General features: G+C 40.4%; 1 protein-coding gene across 1 annotated transcript in view; it reads left to right on the top strand.

Annotated features, from left to right (window-relative positions):
* Nucleotides 1-20,554, top strand: part of LOC111589166 (collagen alpha-1(XXV) chain) — a 181,943-nt gene that overhangs the window by 123,084 nt on the left and 38,305 nt on the right. Inside the window, exons 6-11 of the mRNA XM_035943763.2 lie at nucleotides 390-416; nucleotides 7,559-7,630; nucleotides 8,271-8,387; nucleotides 9,339-9,374; nucleotides 16,585-16,611; nucleotides 19,074-19,118. Of these exons, the coding sequence (XP_035799656.1) occupies nucleotides 390-416; nucleotides 7,559-7,630; nucleotides 8,271-8,387; nucleotides 9,339-9,374; nucleotides 16,585-16,611; nucleotides 19,074-19,118 (324 nt within the window). The remainder of the gene's footprint in view (nucleotides 1-389; nucleotides 417-7,558; nucleotides 7,631-8,270; nucleotides 8,388-9,338; nucleotides 9,375-16,584; nucleotides 16,612-19,073; nucleotides 19,119-20,554) is intronic.

Below are 20,554 nucleotides of genomic sequence, written 5' to 3'. Positions count from 1 at the left end.
AAGCCGCAGCCTTCACCGCTCAGGTCGATTGGAAACCAAGTGTTTTCTCCATCAGGATTGCGGAGATCTACCCCCAAAACGAGGCACAAAGCCAAACATCTCTGGGGCATAAAATCTGGCCTGGCAGTCCCCTCACCAAACCCACCAAACCTCACACCGCTGCTCTTTTTTCCCCCTTTCTTTCATACCCAATTCATGTCAGTCCCTGTTATCATAAGTGATTTTACTCTCAGCCGCAGTGAATAAATAGCTGAGGGTTCCTGTGTTATTTTCCTTTATCAACGTGTTCTGAATTATGCCTTGTGATTTGGGTGCGAGTCTTATTATTAGTGCTCTGCTTGTGTATGTGTGTGTTTTTTGAATTTGTTCTTCTTTTTTGCCTTCTGCAGGGGGATCAAGGCGACCAGGGACCTCGGGTATGTGGTTTGACTTCTTGTGATTAGCAGATGAATGTGACTGTGTGTGTCTCCCCCAGCAGAATTGTGGGCGAAAAGGTTTGAGATGCATGAAATTCCTGGGATAGTGTTCTTCCCCAATCCAGCCAAACACAACAAGCAGCACGGCACTGCTTATTTCTACATCAAGAAACAGGCAGCGAATGCGCAAGACACTTGGGTGTGCTTTTCAGGATGCAAAACCCCGAATATGAATACGAGCTCATGCGCACCAGCCTAAGAGCTCTGCTCAATCTCAGCGATAATCAAAAGGCAACTAGCTCTGTCTCTATAATTACACGTAATTCACTTCAACGTGACATATTCAGAACTTTAATCATTTCCAGCTCTGTAGTTTGACATTTATATAAAAGTGCAGCTTCTAAATGATGATAATGTGAGTGCTTTTCCACGCTTGACAGACTCTGAAATGAATTACTCGATCTCCGCTTTAGCAGTTAGCTCTCGTTTTTTCCTCGAATAATGGTTAAAAAATGAGGCCTCTTTGAAAAACAGACGGCGCAGGTTTGTTTAAAGTAGATTGCATTAACCGGGAGGGTCACACGTGCACGTGCGTACACACACTTTCACCTCTTCTGCGTCTGCTGTTGCTCATCAAGGCCGGATTGTGTGGAGTCGGAGTCACTGTAAAAGGCTGCGATTGATTTTAGCGAGGCCGGAGAACACGGAGAGGTTTGCAGACGAGGGTCTCAGTTTGTTTCACTCTCCCAAGAGGATCTGATCCAGGTTAAGTGCTGCTGCCCACCCACATGTTAGCAGTTTGACCATTAATTTTGTCAGCTCGAGTTGTGCACGTCAGGTTTCTTTTATTTTGAAAGTCAATACAAATGGCCTTTTACTGTGGAATTTGATTAGTGGCCTCGAAGTCTAATGTTACTCATTAAATTAAAAGTAAGGGATAGTAGTTCTCTGACAAACACCTTGTAATTTGCTTTGTATGGACACAGGTTGGTGCTTGGAGGCTTTAAAGTGCAAATATCTAAAGTTCTACTGAGGCTTCAATGAATGAATTAAGTATTTATGCATGTTTTTGTTTGAAATGAGCAGCAACTTCGGTGGTAACTTCAGGATTATTGAGCTGTAAAGGACAAGAAATAAAGCAGAAAAGCATCATAGAGCGTACTAACCAGAGATAAAGTCAGAGAAACTGGAACAAGCTTCCACATCAAGTTTTAATGTGGGATGATGCTAGTTGTTATTTTTTGGTGCACTGTAAAAAAAAAGCAAACTTTTTTTGAAATCAGTTTTTAGCTAGTTTAACTATTAAAATTACAGAAAAATGATTGTTAATTTGCATCGTAACCCTTTAAAAAAAACAGGTCAAAATTGTAAATAATGTCCACATCAAAAATCTGTATTTTCACAAATGGTAATTTATTGTTTTACAACATCTGGCTCGTAAAATCACAGAAACAAAGTGTTAAACAGGACTAATAGACTAAAAAATGAAAAATAATTTTTAAAATTGTTTTATGAATGTTCATGTTTTGTTAAATCACAGATAACTATCAAAGTCACAAAAAAGTGTAAATTTATTATTTTTACATGCTTTTTTATGTAAAAGAAGCCAACATTCTATTTTTCTTGGTGTTTAAATCAGCAAAAAAATCATTATGTTACTGATGTTTGGGATTATTATAAGAAAAAATATGTCTATTAATGAAAAAAAAAAGCCTTCAACTGTTATTTTACAACTTTTTCCTGTCAAATTACTATTGCAATCACAGAAAAAAGGGTTAATTTACTTATTCCTTAACCAAAGGCCAGAACTGTAAATAATGTAAAAATATTTTCACCACTTTACAAATGGTAATTCACTGTTTTACAACATTAGCAATTAAAATCACAAGAAAAAAAGCTGTTAATTAATCATATCCCACAAACAACTGCATGAACAACAGAGCGAAGCAAAAATATTTTTTCTAACTTAAAAAGTAAAACAAATAATCCAAGGTAAAACTCAAATATAATGTCCACATCAAAAATTAAAAATAGAAGTATTTATATTTAAATCCTATAAATTACAAGTCATAGATTGTAGTTCACCTTTTCCAGCTCTTTGGTTGATTTTCAATGCGACACAACATGTTGTATAATCACTGCAGTTGCAAGAACTGCATGATTGCAACAGTGAGAAAGGAAATACCTCCACTGCTGGAATGACTCTCAGCATTTGGATAGAATTTCTTGCCCATAATTTGTTCCCTTTTCACCTCAGAAACGGCATCATCTATCAGTTAAATGATTTATACTTTGGAAACAGCAGCGCGGCTGATGGAGCTTTAACAGGAACTAACCGGGTCCTATTTGTCTTAGAGAGTAAATAAACAAAATGTCCACTTCAAGATGGCATTTCATTAACTTCAAATTATGGCAAAATTGTCCCGTAACAGGTACAAATTAACAGAGTGTCACATATGAAGGACTACAGGGGCAGGAGAGAAAGCGAGGTCACCACTAAATCATATTATCTCCTCCGAGAACAACATATTGACTCTGCACATTCAATTAGTAGGTAAATGTAGCGGAACAGTATTAGAAGGACTTCCTTAATAAATGAAGGCATAACAGGACAAGAGCTGACTGACCTTGACTCCGTCTGTCTGTCTGGAAGTGAAGCTTTCATGCCCAGTATTGACAGTGTTCAGGCAGTTGATTAAGCCCATATGAAGCACATATAAACAACAGAACATGTCGCAAGCATGTCCTGCGTGCACGCCAAATCAAATCAATCAAATCGAAGCAGATTTAAATTTAGAATAATGCAAAAAACAGACTTGTTTTTGCAGCTACACGCATGTATATTTCTATATGGTGTATGCAAAGGGCTCAGTTTGACTTTTGTGCCTAAAGACGGTGTAAAAATCGCCACATTCAGGGCAGAATTCCCTCACAAAACGTCCACTTCCTCAGTCTGTTCCCCACATGTCAGGGTCGGCCATTTGTCTGCCACTTAAAAGTCAAAGGTCACATCCAAAACGCCAAAGGTTAACCAAGCAGCAAATAATAAATTGGCCAGTTTTGACCAACAAACGTGCGGCCACCACCGGAGTTCCACTTGTGGGATGCAATTAACAGGAATCATCGGTGTATCGCTGAGGAAAAGGTGTGTGTGTGTGGTCTGTTTGAGGGATGCTGCAGCTGTCAAGCAAAGGTTGGAGAATTCCTGGAGGAAAAATTCCAGAGATTTCCCGAAAAAACATAAAAAAAACTGCCCTTGTTTGTCCGGTTTTTGGGATTTGACCAATTTGCAGTCCAAAATAAAGAGGCCCCGATTATATAAGTTCCAGGATTTCAGTCATGAATTATTACTATTTGTGTGTGAAAAGCCTTAAAAGGAATTTCCCTCGAGATAAATTATCAGATTCGAATCCGAGCCTTCAAATGAATGTATAATCCAGCACTTAAGTGTATTAAAGCCATGTGTGTGCAGAAAAGGCCACAGCCTGTAGTTGGTTGGGATGTTTCGTCCTCATATCGGGCCCTATTTTGTTGTTTTTGTGTTTACTACAGATGCAGTCATCTCGCTGCAGGCACATACATAGCAATAGAGCTCCTCACCAAAAAACCAACATCCGCTTTGGAGGGGAAAATCAAAACAGAGCAATCTGTGAATGGTTAGGATCCTCTGTCAACCGCCATGTCATTATCATTCTCACACATAGACATGAGCAGGACGAGGAACTGACCCTGTCAAGCTCCTCTGCAGAGAAAAGATCAAACTGGTGTTTTTCTAGGGCAGATAATCATTTGCTTTCTTCCAGATTTCAAACAAGCATCGGTCAGAGAGGTTGTCGGCATGCTGTCGACCAACTTCTCTCCAGAAAGAAAAAAAGCAAAAATCAAAAAAATTTCATTGCCTGGACTCTTTCAAATCATAATCCAGAGCTTGTTTTCCTTTTTCATCCTCAAGATGTCTGAGGTTGTAAATAACTGGAGAAATACTTGTGCGTAGTGGCACACAGCGTGGCTATTGTCTGCACTGTAAGAGTATCCATTGCTCTGCTCTGCTTCAGGCCTGAATTAAATAAGGCTGCCTTGAAAGCCACATTCTTAATGAGCCATGCTTTTTGAATTATCTCTGGAGAACCAGAGGGATGGCACCGAAGCTGTGTTTGGAGAGGCCAGATTTTATCTTAAGCCTGAATATAGAAGAAGATTGATCTGTTATAGGCTAATGTTTATGCCAGTGCGGCATGTCTAGAAGAACTATTTCACGTTAGCGATTTGTGGTGGAGCGAACCTGCGGCGTCAAGATTAGCATGCTGCCGTTACGTTGATGATAAAGGCATTTACGTTTATAAACCCTGTCCATCTTCTTCGTCTATTTCTAGGTTGTTTCAGCTTGTGAGGAAGATTTTAAAGTGGAAATCTGGAATATTTTTAAAGCAACATTTACAATATTTCACAGAATAAAGGTGGGGTTTCCATTTTTAATTAATTTTCCCAACTGAAATGACAACTTTCCTTCAAGAATTGTACAAACATACGGACTCTAATTGAATATTGTTTAGCTGAGTCCTTCTTAAAACAAAAAAAATTGCAATGTTGGTCTTAAATTTGTACTAAATGATGACCTCAAAAACGTATTTTGCAAAGGAAAACTTTCATATATTCAGTATTCATTACATGTAAAATGAAAATTTTCAGGTGTTTTTTGTTTTAATTCTGATTATTTTGGACTTATAGCTCATGAAAATCAGAAATCTAGTATCTCAGCATAGTAGGATATTTCCTAAGATCATTGTTTGTTTGTACATTTCTAATAATTTGAGATACTGGATTTCAGATTTTCATGAAATCATCATAGATTCAAACAAGAAAAGGCTTGAAATATTCCGCTTTACGTGCAGTGAGTCTAGAATATATACAATTTTCACTTTTACAAATAAGAATTAATATTTTTAAGATGCACACGTACATGTCAGGGAAACAGGCAGCATCCTCAGCAGCTCATGAGCAACAAACTACTTCCTGTACAGACGTTTTAAAGAACTGTAAGAACAACAATAGTAATAAATGTGAGATCAGATCATTTTTTGTCCTTAGCTCGTGCACTTGTTCATATTTTGATGTTTTCAGTTTGAAGAGCAAAAGCTTTTAGAACGAGGAGGATCTGACGTGTTTGGAAGAAAACACTATTTTTGGTCGCGCCGGCTGGTGCTGCTTAACTTCCACAAATCCAATAAAGCGGAACTGCTTACATTATCCTGACCGTCGATAGCATCCAGGATCGGCTTTCAGACAGCGAGGAAACAAGACACCGCGGGTGTGCAAGTCAACAGGTTTTTTTTTTAACCTGTAAACCCCTAAAACTAATGTAGTTCATTAGCAGAAACAAAGAGGCTGGTGCTGGTGATGGTTCTAGTTTATTTTAGAGCGGAACAGCAAAGCGTTTAATCCATTACTTAACATCTCGCTGTTGATTTTGCAGCTAAAGACCACAAACATTGCCGAGCCCAGTGACCTTTGCTACAATTGGACGGGTTTCAGTCCATTTTTCAGTGAACGTCTGCCTTTTTTGCCCATTAGCATGTAAGAAACTGCAGTCAAATAAAAATGCATACATGCATAGACAATCACCCCCAAAATGATGAACTTCAAAGCAGTGCATTTATTAGACTGCAGCATTCGAGAACCATGTTTAGCAGACGAAATGTCACTGTTTCTGGATGTGGATTAAAGCTACCATGCAGCTGTAAGCCATTGTTTCCCCTTTAACAAGGAGAAGACCCTCTGCTTTCTTCTTTTGATTCACTTTTCATGATTGAATCACATCTGTCACGGAGTTTGTTGACAAGCGAATTGGGAACCGTTTGATTGAATTTCCATCAAACATCTCAATCCCTTGATGTTCCCATGAAAAAAAGGGTAAAAAAACGGCGAACAATGGCTCTCCTCGGTTTACCAGCATGTCGTTGCATGATAATGATCTCAGCAAATGTCTGTCAGGGTAAAGTGGAAGAAAACGAGGAAATGCCTACTTAGCTATGACACTGGATGGTCATTGTACACACGGTTTCACTGAGGGAAGCAAACTTGGATGTTTAAAATCAGATAGACTTGGAAGGTCGGGTCCAAAGAAACTCATGCACATCACAGTGTTTCACATCTACATTTGTAAGAAGAATCAGAAGTAGGATGCTTATCTTCTTCCTCCTTTAACTGTTGTTCACCCAGTGTTTGAGTGTCATGCGTGTGTTGTGCCATGTTCTGCTGTTTGTCCCTTTAGGGATTGCCTGGTCTCCCTACGCTGGCTGCTTTGCACAGCAATCAGATCCTGACTGTCAAGGTTTGTTGGTGGCGCTGCCCGGCTGCTCGGTCCGACCCCCGTGCAGCACACACACACTGGAAGTAAATGAATCACTGTCGGGCTGCTCCTCTCTAAAGCACCGATGATAGAGCGAGCGCAGGAAAAACCTCCGTCTAATTAATCAAAGCCAGTCCGTTCTACATGCCAGGTCTCCCACTGCAAGCAGAGGTGGCCTGTTACCAGCGAGTCATATGGAGCTGACTGGAACAAGAAGGAGAAGAAATGCCCTGGCTCGTGTCCATTGATGCAAAAATGAATGGAGGGAACACTGCAGGGAGAACGGTGAACCAAAGTGGCAAAGTGTTTTTCTAAAGCTCATGCTTACGGTTCACCACAAATCCACCAATCTGGCCTTCAGGATGGTTTGAGACGCTTAATACCAATGGACACAGCAGAATAATACGTGCATTGAAAGGTTGATTTCAGTGTGTGCAGCTCTCAGGGTCGGACTTAGCAGCGGGCACGATGATGATGATGACAGCACTTTCACAGAGGAGGAGAAATTCCCATTTTTCCACGGGGATTGTGGCTCGATGGCAACCCCAGAGGTGGTAATTATGGGCTCCGGAGGAATAACTTCCGAAAAAGAGCTGGAAAAGTGTGGATTTCTCATCTGTGAAGGTGCTGCAGCCGGGTTCATGAACACAGGTCTTTTCTAACAAAGTCTGCATTTGCTTCTTTCCTCCTCCTCCTCCTCCTCCTCCTCCTTCTTCTTCTTCTGGGACTTCATCCTTCTTCAACCTTCTCTCACCTCTGACCTCCGACTTCTTGACTTCACACACCTGCTCAGATGGTCTTCCCTAAGATCAATCATGGCTTTCTTTCCGCTGACCAGCAGCTCATAAAGCGACGGCTCATTAAGGTAGTGGGTTGTGTCCTCTCTCTCTCTTTCTGTCTTACTTGTCTGTCTGTCTGTCTGTCTGTCCACCGTGCCAAGTCTCAGCCAATCACTTCTCTCTGGCCAGTTTGCATGCAAGCCTTCAGATAGACCCGTCACAAGCACTCTTATACTTTCTGTTATTGTTAAAGAGTAATATGGAAACTTCTTTTTTTGTTGTTAAAAAAGCAAGCTTTTATGAAGGTAAAATGAATTACTGTCCTGGCACTCTTCAAAGGACTTTCCCTACCGTTTAGATTACTTAGAAATTCTTATAATCCAGTGTAATAACAGACCACACATTTTCAGTATTTCCCCCCCACCTGATTATTATAGCTCTTTACAGACAGATTTTTTTTTTATTGCAAACTCCTTGTTCAACTCATTTAGGATTGCATGCATTGTAAGGGATTATTACTGCATCTATAAATCATTACATTGCTCTTCCTTGTTGGATGCTAGCTCCAAAATGCTCTCCTCCATGTTATGAATGGAGGCAGCCCATAGCCACCCACGAGATTCATTCCACTGCTCCTCTCTTCATTATCATTTAACTGTAGAGCCTCTAGTCTCGGTGGATCCAACAATATCACGCCGTAATGATGCTGATTTTGCTGCCACACAGGGAGATCAGGGGCAGGCGGGACCACCCGGGCCACCAGGGCCACCGGGCCCTCCTGGACCCAGAGGGCCTCCAGGTGACACTGGAAAGGACGGACCCAGAGGTGTTCCTGGTCTACCAGTGAGTATTGATTTGTACTTCACATCTGCAGGAAGTTTGGTAAAGCTATCCTGCAGATTTGTCCTTTAAAACAACAGATTCTGACTCATTGCTGGGAGGGTTTATTCCAATGAAAACCTTCCTAATGAAGCTACGTTGCAGTTAATTTCCCAACAACATGAGTGCATTCCCAGGGGAATATTTTACTGTATAGATTTACTTGGTTGTTTTTCATTATAACGTAACATTTTCCATGTCTTTAAGCCTGTCACTGGCTAATTTATGTGAACTGCCTGTGAGAGAAAGAAGGAACAGAAAAAGGCCTGTCAGTTATGTTCAGCAGTAAAACCTTCTGACGGCTCCAGCTGATCTTTATTGTCTTGGCGGAGGTCACAACGAGGAGTGCAAAAACAAAATAAAGATAGATTAAAAATAAGTGTTGTTTATCTGTTGCTTTCCAAGTTTTTGTTTTCAGCTCTTCCAGTTGCAAAAGCTGTTGGCGTTTTTTTCCCAAGAAGAGCAGCTTTATGTCTTGAATTACTCGATGAAGAGGGTGACGAAAAGTATCCCGTAAATGTCACAGAGCAGTAGAAATGGAATAACGTTCTGGAATCTGGACAAAGCAGGAGTCTTGTTGCTGCACCGAGAGCTGCAGGAGCGTCCAAGAGTCATTCCTCAACCAAAAGCAGAGACTAGAACAAGGTTTTTGGCTGGAGATGGTGGAGGGTACAGGTGGAACAGCATGATAACTTGGTGCATGAACAGAACAGTTCTGGGCTCCACTTAGCAACCTGGCTGCCATGCACTATATAGTGGCTTTTGAAAATAGAAGAATTCATATATAATGTGAAAAATAGCGAATTTTTAACCATAAAATTTGACTTGTTTTACACTGAATGCTATTTTTTAGTCATATTATTCTCATCTTTTCAGAGCTTTTCCATTAACTGGCTGATTTTATGTTTCTTTTAGGGCGATCCAGGGCAGCCTGGAGAGACTGGACCCATGGTGAGCATAAATGTTACCTTTTCAAAGCACATTTTCATCTTGATCTGCGGTTGAACTTGGCTGCTAAATTTGCAATGAACACTGAAAAAACTGCTGTTCTATAAAAATAACCCAACCTTAACCCCACTGCTGGGTCACTGTGGAACACATTTAACATAGAATTCTGGTTTGCTCATTTGACCCAACATAGTCAGTCATTGCTTTCCTACTTTTGCGTTTAATTCGACCACTGCTACTGCCGCTAATAATAATAATAATAATAATACTAAATGAGATATTCTGAATGTGTATAAATGTACCACTGTGATCCCATTGAAAATGTGTGACTTTCAGTGAGGTTACACAAATAAAACTGACTTTAACTGACCTGACACGACAGAAAATGTAACCAGAGTGTAACCAGTAATCAATAGAACCACCTAATGAAGATGAGTCCACAAAAAATCTAAAAATGAATTTGTCCTGTGAAGCATAAATTGTAAAAGCGATAATGTGCTACTTATAGAACCAGACACAATCAAAAAATATCAATATCGGTATTAAGGTTGGGTTCATTTTTATGCTAGCAGATTTTTAGTGCATGAGACTCAACCTCCTTATAATAAATTACAAAATTCAAAAAGGTTTCTAGATCAAACATTTTTATCAGCTAACATTATTGTGAAAATCAGCTTTCAAGTATCTAGCATCACTAGCATGATCTCAGTTTGTCTTCTTACAGTGAAATTAGCTTAAGATTATGCTATACTCGCAGGTGAAGTATTCTAATTAACCCACCATAAAATCCTGCCTGTTGTGAGTTGTGTAAACCTCTGACCTCAAGAGAAGGATTTAGAAGGTCTGACAATGGATGCGTGGTAAAATTAACGAACCAGCAGCTACAAATCAAGCCCTAAAAACTCCTTTTGTCCAACATAATCAACCAACTTATAAGTTTTTAGGAACTATCCACCAATGTTTTGAATGTGGCATCATTGAGATACTGAAATGCTGACTATGGATGCAACAACTAGCTTAGCACTAGTTCAAAAGAGTGAAAATTTTGTTTATTTGCTTTAATGTCAAGACTCTTACATGAACAATTACCAGTTGCATGGATTGGATATTTGCCAATATCCAATTTTCCAACTCATTATATCCAATACATGATCCTGATATATGCAGTATTGTGTAACTAACATGTAGTATTCTTATTATGGCCTGCTGAAAATTCAGTGCTATTCAGAGTGCACATTAGCCAGGCAAGTCGTGATTACTTTTTTTTCAAATAACATTTTCAAACAAACTTTTAACCTCATGGGTGTTATCTGCCTGTCGGTTCATGTAGGTCTGATGCCAGTATTTAATTTCAAAGCCTTTATAAGCCAAAACCAATGGGGAGCCAATATCATTGTGCACTCCTGGTCCAAAAGCAACAAAATCCACCAGCCAACACCTCCAAAGCATGTGTTGAATCAGTGCAAATACCAGTTTGCAAAGGGCAGCTATGTGCAGGGTTGTTCTTCCTGGAATTACCGAAATAGTGTTACACTGATTCCGGTTAAGCAAACAGTTAATTAGAATTTACTAAACATTTATTATATCATCATTTAAACCCATAAATATTTAATGGTTAACTACTATAAACTGGTGCTATATATGTATATAATATGCATAAAAACTGATAAGCTATTGGGGTTTCATTAATATTCACTCATTTCTACAAACCATAGTGAAAATTAATGACACATTTGACGATAACCTGCAAAAATGTGTGTTTTCTCTCACCAACCCCCTCGCACAGCCAGGACAAGCTGTTCCAGTTAATGGCAACTGGATACCGCTTGTGATGTTCAGCAAATAAAGCACTTGATTAAAGTTTCCTCGTAAAAAAGCTGCATCCAATAGGTCGAACCGAATTCCAGAGCAAGCGAGGAAAAGGAAAACGTGACACAAAAGCACTTGGTGATGTCAGATTTCACAAGTGCAGGGGAGTGAAGCTTAGCGAGGCCGACAGACGAGGTCCTATCAAACGCTTTCATCTCCCATTCCATCTCCTCTGACCTTTTCGTGGTGTGGAAAAATTTGGTGGATCTGGAAAGAAATGGACAGAGGAAGTAAGTGAGGTTAAGTTGAAGCAGTGAAAGATACCAAGGAGTTTAAAAGCTGAAGTTAATCATTTTTTGATCACTTATCAGGCTTCTATCAGCAAATTTGACTCTTTCTTTCTGCTTTTGCTGGATTTAATTGGGTTTTTTTTGTGTGGTTTTGTTTTAGAATTGACTGTCATGAATGTAAAATCTTCAATGGATGGTTCCAGGTGTTCTCCTTTAAGTGCTTCCAAAACCCTAATCACAGCAGCTGGAGTACTTCTGTAAAAGATGAATGGTGAATCCTGTTCAAAATGAGCCTTCATGCAGGCCTTTGAATATAAAACTAAGCACCACTCGCTGTAATTCTTGAAATAAGGCGTTCTCATTCATGAGTATGCACACAGCATGACATTAATGTACTTTTAACAAGGAGTAATGTCATCATTTGGAAATCAGTCCCCCTCCTGTAAGGCAACATGAGATGAGCATGTAGTTGTAGTTGTAAAAAGATGGCTGCAGTTGCCATTTCACAGCCTCTGATTTCAGTTCAACACTAGGTTGTTCGCAACTCCTTGGAGAAAATAAGCAAAGATCGAATAATGGATTAGAAAGACAGGTTTGTGTGGTTGATAATTTGGGCTGGAGAGAGAATAAAAAGAAACTCTCCATCCAGAAACACACCACCGGTCCACATCCTCGACTGAAATCAATATGAATTAGATGTGCATAAGCAACAAGACCAACACTTTGTGCTGCAAGCTGCGAGGATTATCTCTGCTCGGCACTTACAGATGTGCAAAAGTGAGTTGGAGGTAGGGATTCTGAGGTCACCAGTTAACCAGCTTTCACTTCTTTAACAGTGCTGCAGGAGCTAGCACCCACTTGACACACACAGCTCAGCGTTTTTTTTGTGTGTTTTTTTTCATGTAGATGCTATTGTTAAAGAGGCAAAAGTAGATTCCAGAGTTTTCCAGCAGCCTTCCAGGACATATGGTGCTGGTTAGAAGGATTAAGCTCTTGTGGAGCAACGAGGAGGGGGAGGGAGGTGGGGGGAGGTGGAAAGAAGAAGAAGATGAAGAAGAAAAGGGAAATATTTTCAGGACTCGGTTCAAAATCATCAGTGCCATAAGGTCTCTCTGGGGTAAATTAAGGGGCCTCTTCAGCTCCCTAAAGGTGGCTTGCAGCCTTGTACACAGCTTTCGTTCCTTTTTTACCCCCAAAAAAGATGGAATATGTCTCAATATGTTCCATCCATAACTGAGAAAAAACTTCGTGCATCTGCTTTTTGGTGTGATTTTCAATTATACTGCAGACGTTCACTGATCCACTTTTACGTCCTCTTTATTCCAAAGCCACACAATGTAGCAGTGACTCACCTTGGAATTAAAAAAAAAAAATGCACAGCGGGCATGCATGTAGGGATCTAATTTTCTTAATATGCCTCTATAATGAGGACATACCTATAATATTTTGGTGTCCTTGACTGAGTTTTCCTTTAATGTGGAGCCAAACATGAGGAGCAAAGATGTGAGCGAATGGCTTCAGACATGCTTCGTGGAATCAAGCAATGTTGTGGCAAATGTCGAATAAACCATTTTTGTGGGACAAATCTGTTTGTTCTTAAAGGAAAATCTGTTTTTTTTTTCTTCTTTACCGCCTTGGGTCTCATTATTATATGGTTTTCGAGGGTATAGTTACAGACAGGGCCACAGCCAGGATTTTAGAAATGCTGAGGTCATGAGGTCATGTTTACATGCTCAGGGACTGCAGATGGAGTGTTGCCAGTAACTAAATCTGTTACAAAGCCACTGTTTTCTCCTCTTACAGCAGCATAAAATGGAAATAACAGTCCAGATTTATCTCAAAGGACTTCTTTGAATACACTGAATTCTGCAAATTTGACCTCTGTATGTGTTGGTTCATTTCTTCTTTCTAAGACTCCCCCACATGGATTAGTATATCATTCTGGTGGAGAATAAAACTACATTTTCATTTATGATGTTTCTTACCTGAAAATGGTAGATATTTAGTTTAAATGGTAGATGCTCTGATCCAATCTCAAGGATCTGGATTGAGGTTAATAAAGGCGCTTTTTAACCAATGACTGATCCTTTGTTGACCTCAGAGAGCAAGATGTCAGGGATGCAAACTTTTAACAGTTTTCTTAGTGATTGCAGTGTTGTCTGTCAGTAATAGGGTAGTTGATAGCACAAACAGACTAGAAGTTGGGTAGGGTAGAAGTTGTCCAATTCGATTCTGGCTTGTCTTTAAAACATGAGCTTTGGCCAGAGGTCATGAAGTATCACAGAAGTCTTTGTCATGGTGACTCTTTACTAGCTAAAGCCCTTTAATGCTCTTTGCTTTCCAACATGAACCTGCCCTTAGTCCGAGTGACCACCTTCTCTGGTTACTGCAGTATTAAACAGGTACTACATCTGGTGTATTATCTAGAAAAGTGGTAAAACCAAATGAAACTTGATCAGGACACCCTTAGTCTAGATTAATCAAAGCCAGTTTCAAAGTGCAAAAGTGTGTAATTATATGATGTGAGCTCCTTGGAAGGTGATTTAACATTCCAGTTTCCTCCAGATGTACATAGAACTGACCTTTGAGTCCCCAGAGTTAGCTAAAGCCCATTACTTTGCAGTAGATTAGCATAATACTGTCCTCACCACGGGCATCATAGATAAAATGCACACAAGAGTTCAACCCCCAAAGGAATACAAGCTCCCAGTCCCCTGTAGACAGTCTAATCTAAACCCAATGCAGGAGAAGTAGTTATTTGAAGGTAAGAATAAAGGTGGAAACTAAGACTTAGAAAGCAAATAACTGCTTATACCAGTCTTTTTCAAGATGGAACTGCTTCTTTTGTTCTGCTTGATGACTTACCTATGTGCCAGATTCTTTCCAGTTTGTTTATAGTTTTTAGCAACAGCAAGGCTTGTGTAATTGAAAAGTCTTTAAAAGTTATAACTCGTGTACATAGTTTAAATAAAGCACAGTCTCCTCAGTGAGCACGGTGTTATGTTAACCTAGACCTACATTACCCAAACTTAAGACACTAAAACTCAGGTTGTCCAAACAATAACGTGACTTTAAAGTTGAAAGCACCATCATTTAGTGTAAACAGTATAATATTCCAAAACTTATCTTATAGGAGAAACAAAGGCTTTGCACAGAAGCTCCTAACCTACACCCCAAAGCTCCAATGGAGGTTCTCTGTGCTTTGATCAGCCAAAAAATATTATTCCTGCAAGAACTGCACACTCTGGAAGTCCTTCAACTGCGAGGGTTCAAGCACTGCACCCTGAGCGTGGGAACTGACCTGGCACTTGCCTGATTGTTTGTCATTTCCAAGTCATAAAGGAAAGTACCAAACATTCAGGGCTTTGTATTTGTGCTCGGATGTGGTACTTGAATAGGCATCCTGGTTGACATTGCACATTTGTGCATTTTTTTCCCCCCATTTTGAATGTTAAATGAGGCACTTAAGGTGTAATATGCTGAGCGTGTACTATCATGATGAATGCTTTTAGTTGAAAGAATTATGCTTTTTCATGCAGATGTTTGGATTATTCTCAGGTTTAATCTTCGAGCAATGTTGGGGCCCAAAGTTGAGAAGAAAAGAGCCAGAACTTCCTCAAGGGTGCTTGACTTTCTGAGAAATCTCCTTTTCAGCCAGTAGCTCCTGAGTGCTCTCAGATGTAGCCAAGCTAATTAGCGCTGAAGCGAGTGGCACATGCTCTCACATACCTAGTGGGTCATAAAGATGTTTACCAAACCCTACTGAGGATAGCTAACAAAGGCTTTAAAAGGCGAGCGGGAGGAAAACCTTTTTCTTGGTTGGCCGGGATAATGAAAGTTTTTCATTGAGGTTTTTGTTGTAAGCGCGGAAGGAATGCGCTATAAATGAGCTGCAACTGTGTGCGCCATTTCTGTAAATGTGAGAACTTGTTGCTACAAGGATTTTAATGGGCTAATTTCTGAAAAATAGAAATTGAGAATGGGGAAAGTTTGGAGCTTTATTTACTTGGTGATCGCGTTGTTTCACCAACAAGAACGAAACAAGACATGACATGATCCAACAACAGCTTATTCCCAGGAAAACTGATCATTATTAAGTCATAAGTTGGCCACCAATAAACTGCACTTCTTCTTCACTGAAATTTGCACTGACAGTCTAACTTTTTAACCTGAATTTTTATTACAGGCACACAAACCTTTATCTTTAGTTTGTCCAGTTTTATTGCATCAACACGAATAAAGCTAGAAAAGTTGCTTGTGTGGAGGGCTTGTGGGGCGAAAGGTCTGCCTGGCCTTGACTCAAGTGCAAGTGAAGAGCCAAATGGCACCATTTACTGTGGATCCTGGGCCCAAAGTGAGAAAAAAGCTGGCAAACATGAAGTGTCATAACAGCCAAGCGTAAAGGTGTTGATGAACTGCTGTGGCACTGCAATATCTCAGAGACTTGTTTTAGCAACATGGAGGGAACCACCTTTCAGCCTGGTTTCTCCTTTTATTTCTGCAGCTTCTAGTAGAGCAGGTTGAGGATGTAGCATGTCGTCCGGTTTTACTGTGTTAAACAGCAAGTTGGGTCGAAAACTGTCCTCCCAGACTCATACAGCACTGATTTAAATCTCAGTCAGTGATGTGGCGCCTTTCTCGCCCTGGCTAACTTATTAGAGTTGCACGGCTTTCCAAATACTGGCCCATTTAGGTAATGAACCTCCCTATGTGTTGGACTGTAGACTCCGAAAGCAGCGCTGCCAAACAAGACAAGTTTTTACAGTCACTAAAACGAATAAAGACAGAGATCAACATAAAAGATAAAAAACCATAAAAGCTTTTGTTATTCATGGTCTCATTAGAGATTCATGTTTATGGTGCAGTTCAGTGAAAAGAAGGCACAGAGTGAGTGGATTTTCATTCCTCGCTGGAGAATAAAACAAGGGATTGATTGTGATTCGGTTCTGCCTGAAGGGTGTGTGCTCACTGCATGAAATCCTACCACGGGCTCTGCCAGTCTCTCTGCTGTGACCGTGTTGGCTGCAGGAATCATATTATTTCATCTGACATGAACTCTTTTTGTTCCGTTTCTCTTTCACTCAATCTCTCTCCATCTCTTTTCTGATTTATAGGGACCTGAGGGGCCACAAGGGCAAAAGGTAGGTTCCAGAAAATCATTTCTCTTTCCACTGACATTTCTTACGTTGAATAAAGTGAACCAGGTTTGTTTTGTATTTAACATTCCAAACCAACAGCTGATATTTTTAGCATTTCAGTGATGTTGCACAAATGACTGTTAAAAAAAGGGTGCTAAATACGTTGACCTTAGAAATTAGAGATGGAGAGCCGCAGTCAGGGTGAGTAAACATGAGGAAGGAAAGAAAAAAGAGCGACAGAGCAGGAGGGAGACGGAGAACAGAGAACCTGGAGCTGAGTGCTGCGATACAGGCTGCTGGATCCCTGGCGACGTTGATGTGGGGAACAGATGTAAGCCATATCCAGCCATCAGGTAGCTGCCAGTGTTTGTTCAGTGTAACCCAATCAGACACTTCCTGTCTGCGCTATCATCTGTCGGCAAGGCCTCCCGCCGGCGTGGGAAGAGGGGGTCAATGATGACACACCGTCGTGTTAATGACTCATAAGCCAGGCCCCGAGGCTACTCAATTAGATCTGCAGTGGGGCCACAACAAGACTTATTCAAGTTTTATCACCTTGGTGACTGATATGGTGTCATTTTCAGTCGTTGTCGGTGCGTTACATAAGACCCTCAAAACTAATAGACACACAAAAAGAGATGATTTGCCGCAACTGCTGTCCCACCCATCTCTAATACGTCTATAAATGTGGCCATGGCAACAGTGTGTCACTTTTATTTTGAAAGCATACAAATCGCCAACATAAGCAAACCCCTAAGAAGAGAGTGGGAGTCCATTAAGACAGTTAAGTTTGTTATTCTTGTGGTGAATGACTAAATTTTTATTTATGTAGTTGTCTGCCTGAAAACAGTAAAAGTTTGTTACTAACTGAAGCCATATACATTAATAATAGAGTAATTGACAGCGTACATTTAGCACTGTGGACATTTGTCCTGTGCTGATATTGCTGTTTAAGTCAATGAGATGCAATGGCAGCTCTATTACAGACACTGGGATATAAATTGTCTTAAACACATGAGCTCTGGCCAGACGTCATTAAGCATCACAGCCGTCTTTGTCATGGTGGCCCCCTACTAGCTCATCCTCCTACAATGCTTTCTGCTTGCCAACTTGGACTTGCCCATTGTCTGAGTGATCAACTCCTCTGGTTACTACAGCATTAAGCAGTACATGGCACCACCTGGTGGCACAACCAGGTACTACAGCTATGCTTAAAGTGTGTATTATCTAGAAAAATGGCCTCCCATCGGTGTGCAGGGTCAATAATGACACACAGCCATGTTAATGACTCACAAGTTGAGTTCTGAGGCTACTTGGTTAGATCTGCAGTGAGTTATTAAAGTTTCATCCCGTTTGTGACTGATTTGGTGTCATTTTTAGTCATTGTCGTTGCATTACATAAGACCTCGGCAACAGCAAATACACAGAAAGAGACGTTTTTACTGCAACTGCTGCCCCACCCCAAAACTTAAGAGCTAGACATTAAAACCACCTCCCTGAGACTGTGAAGGCTCCTTTTGTGCCATCAAAAATGGACATAGGACCTCTGGAGGTGTCGTGTGGTGTCTGGCGCCAGGATGGTTGTAGTGGATACCGTTAGTTCTGCATAGACTAGATGGGATTAGGATCTGGGGAGTTTGGGGGTCGAGTCAAGGCTCTTGATCGGGTTCCTCAAGCAGCTCCCGAGGAGTTTTTGCAGGGGAGCATGGATGCATTGTCCTATCTAGGAAAAGCTGCTGAAGGTTGGAGAGTGTTGTTGCCATGGAGGGTGTGCTCAGTCTTCAGCAATGTGTAAATGGGTGTCAAGGCAACCAAGTGATCTGTCTCATTCTGAAAAATCAGCTTTTTAAAAAGGGGGGGAATGAAACGAAATAACACTTCTCAGTTCAAAATCCACCTATTCTCTGAAATGATTTCAGCATTAGATGGTTTGTTAATGCTGTGAGAAGCTTGCATCTCATCTGTTTATGATTTAATTAAACCCCTGCAGTTCAACATCTGTCATTGAAGGAATGTGTAAAGATAAGACATTGTTTTGTCATTCATCTAAAATTAGACTTTTATCGAGCAATGTGTAGCTTTGTGTGGCACGTCTCACCATTTAGGAGGATTCTTTTCCTCAACAGAACTACAGCCATCTCCCAAGTCTTGCCGTCTGTCTGCATTATCCATATATTGTCCATAACTTTGCAGACATTGAGTTATGACATGAAGTATTTAGTCTGGTCTGGTGCTGTAACATCCGCACAGACTGTGTGAAGACGTGGAGATGTTAACAATAGACAGATGAACTCAGGAACACTTCTGCAGACCGTTTAATCTCAGGTCTGTTTGGTTCTGGCATAAGGAACTTATGTTGCATTGATTCTGACTATTCTTATCTTTATAGGCTACATTGAGATATATAATATTTCCAATTTTTGTTTCCTTTTTTAATAATCATGCCCTTTATTTTTATTTCCCAGGGCTCACTTGGCCCTCCTGGCATCCCCGGCGTTGACGGACTGAAGGTGAGATAATACAATGACTGATTGGTACAAATTCCTACAATTTATGGCTGTAAGGAAGTCAATACAGTAGCTGAATTGTCTTTATTAATGCATCATTTATTCTCATTTAGTATCTTTATTTTCCAGTTAAACAGTAGGATTTGTGGCAGCAATGTGATGCCACTTCACTTTTTAAAAGCTTTCAGGATTCAACCAGCTGTTTATTTTTTCCAAATAGATATTTGACACTCCGTAATGCTCCATTTTCATCCATTCGTACACTTTATCCCTCGAAATTTTGCCCAAACACGTGTGACTCTTCAGAAAAAGTTCAGAAAGCTCATTTCTATTCACCACTGATAGTGTTTTTATCTCGCAAAGTCCCTCTCCAACATATTATTATTTTTCATTAATCTTCCTGCACTTTTTCATATTACAAAAGTTCTTGCTCGCATTCTGACAATTTTAAACTGCTATTCTATTTAGGAGAATACCCCTGGGCTGCATCTTCCAGTCTCAACCACAAAGTTCACGCTCTGGCTGCCTGTGATTCTGTTCACACACTCATTTCTGCTTTTCAATTCTGAATAAAGAAGCCACGGCGCAGGTGTTTCACAATAGGAGGGGAAAAAAATGGAAAGGCGTATTTATTCCAGAACAAAAACGGTGGTATAAGAGTGAACGGGGAGATGATTGCGGCATCTTTCTAATCTTGAGCATGCATTCATAGAGATATGAGAAGAGAGGCACGCATGGCTGTAATGGGAACCAGAGTGAAGAAGTTTCATATTTGAGTGAAAGCCATGCAAACTCTGGATATAGCAAAAGCTGAAGCCTTAATTCCATACTTGTGAAAGGAGCAGAGTTAGCCAGCACCCATGAAATAGAACTCCAATGCTGTGCAATGCAGTTATAAAACAGAATCTGTTATGGTATGTAAGTCTCACTCATGCAGAAAGTTGAACTCTAAAGCAGTTAAAGCTGCTTGGCCCGGCAGAGGCAGGTTGACTGGCAGACATCATATTGATCTGACATCGATATCCACCGAAAGGCAGCGAACGCTAATGCAAACCCGATCAGGCAAAGTTTAGGAGTTTTTTAATCAGACTCCATCATCATTATGGCAATATAGCATCGCCATTATGTCAATGACTCCCATATGTGGGCTGATAAATGATACGAGGTTCCAGCGTTTATGAAGAGTTTCACCACTCGTGTGCAGCTCCAGGGATCCTCCCTGCATGGATCATATATGCAGATGTTCCCATAAGGCCTCATGCAAACAAAGAATTGTGGGGAAACGATGCTAAACAATAGGAGAAAGACCCAAAAAAAGAAGTATATTGCAATATATGGTCAGTAGAGCTGCCCCCTGACGTGTATTTTAATAAAAAATTATAGATTGTTTTTTTTTTTCCATCGCGGCTGCATTAATCAGCTTCATCTGGTTATAGTTG

Source organism: Amphiprion ocellaris, chromosome 23, assembly GCF_022539595.1.
Source record: "Amphiprion ocellaris isolate individual 3 ecotype Okinawa chromosome 23, ASM2253959v1, whole genome shotgun sequence".
In the NCBI taxonomy this organism is placed as follows: Eukaryota; Metazoa; Chordata; class Actinopteri; family Pomacentridae; genus Amphiprion; species Amphiprion ocellaris.
The sequence above is the reverse complement of the archived record's forward strand: the minus strand, read 5'-3'. Positions and strand labels throughout refer to the sequence as shown.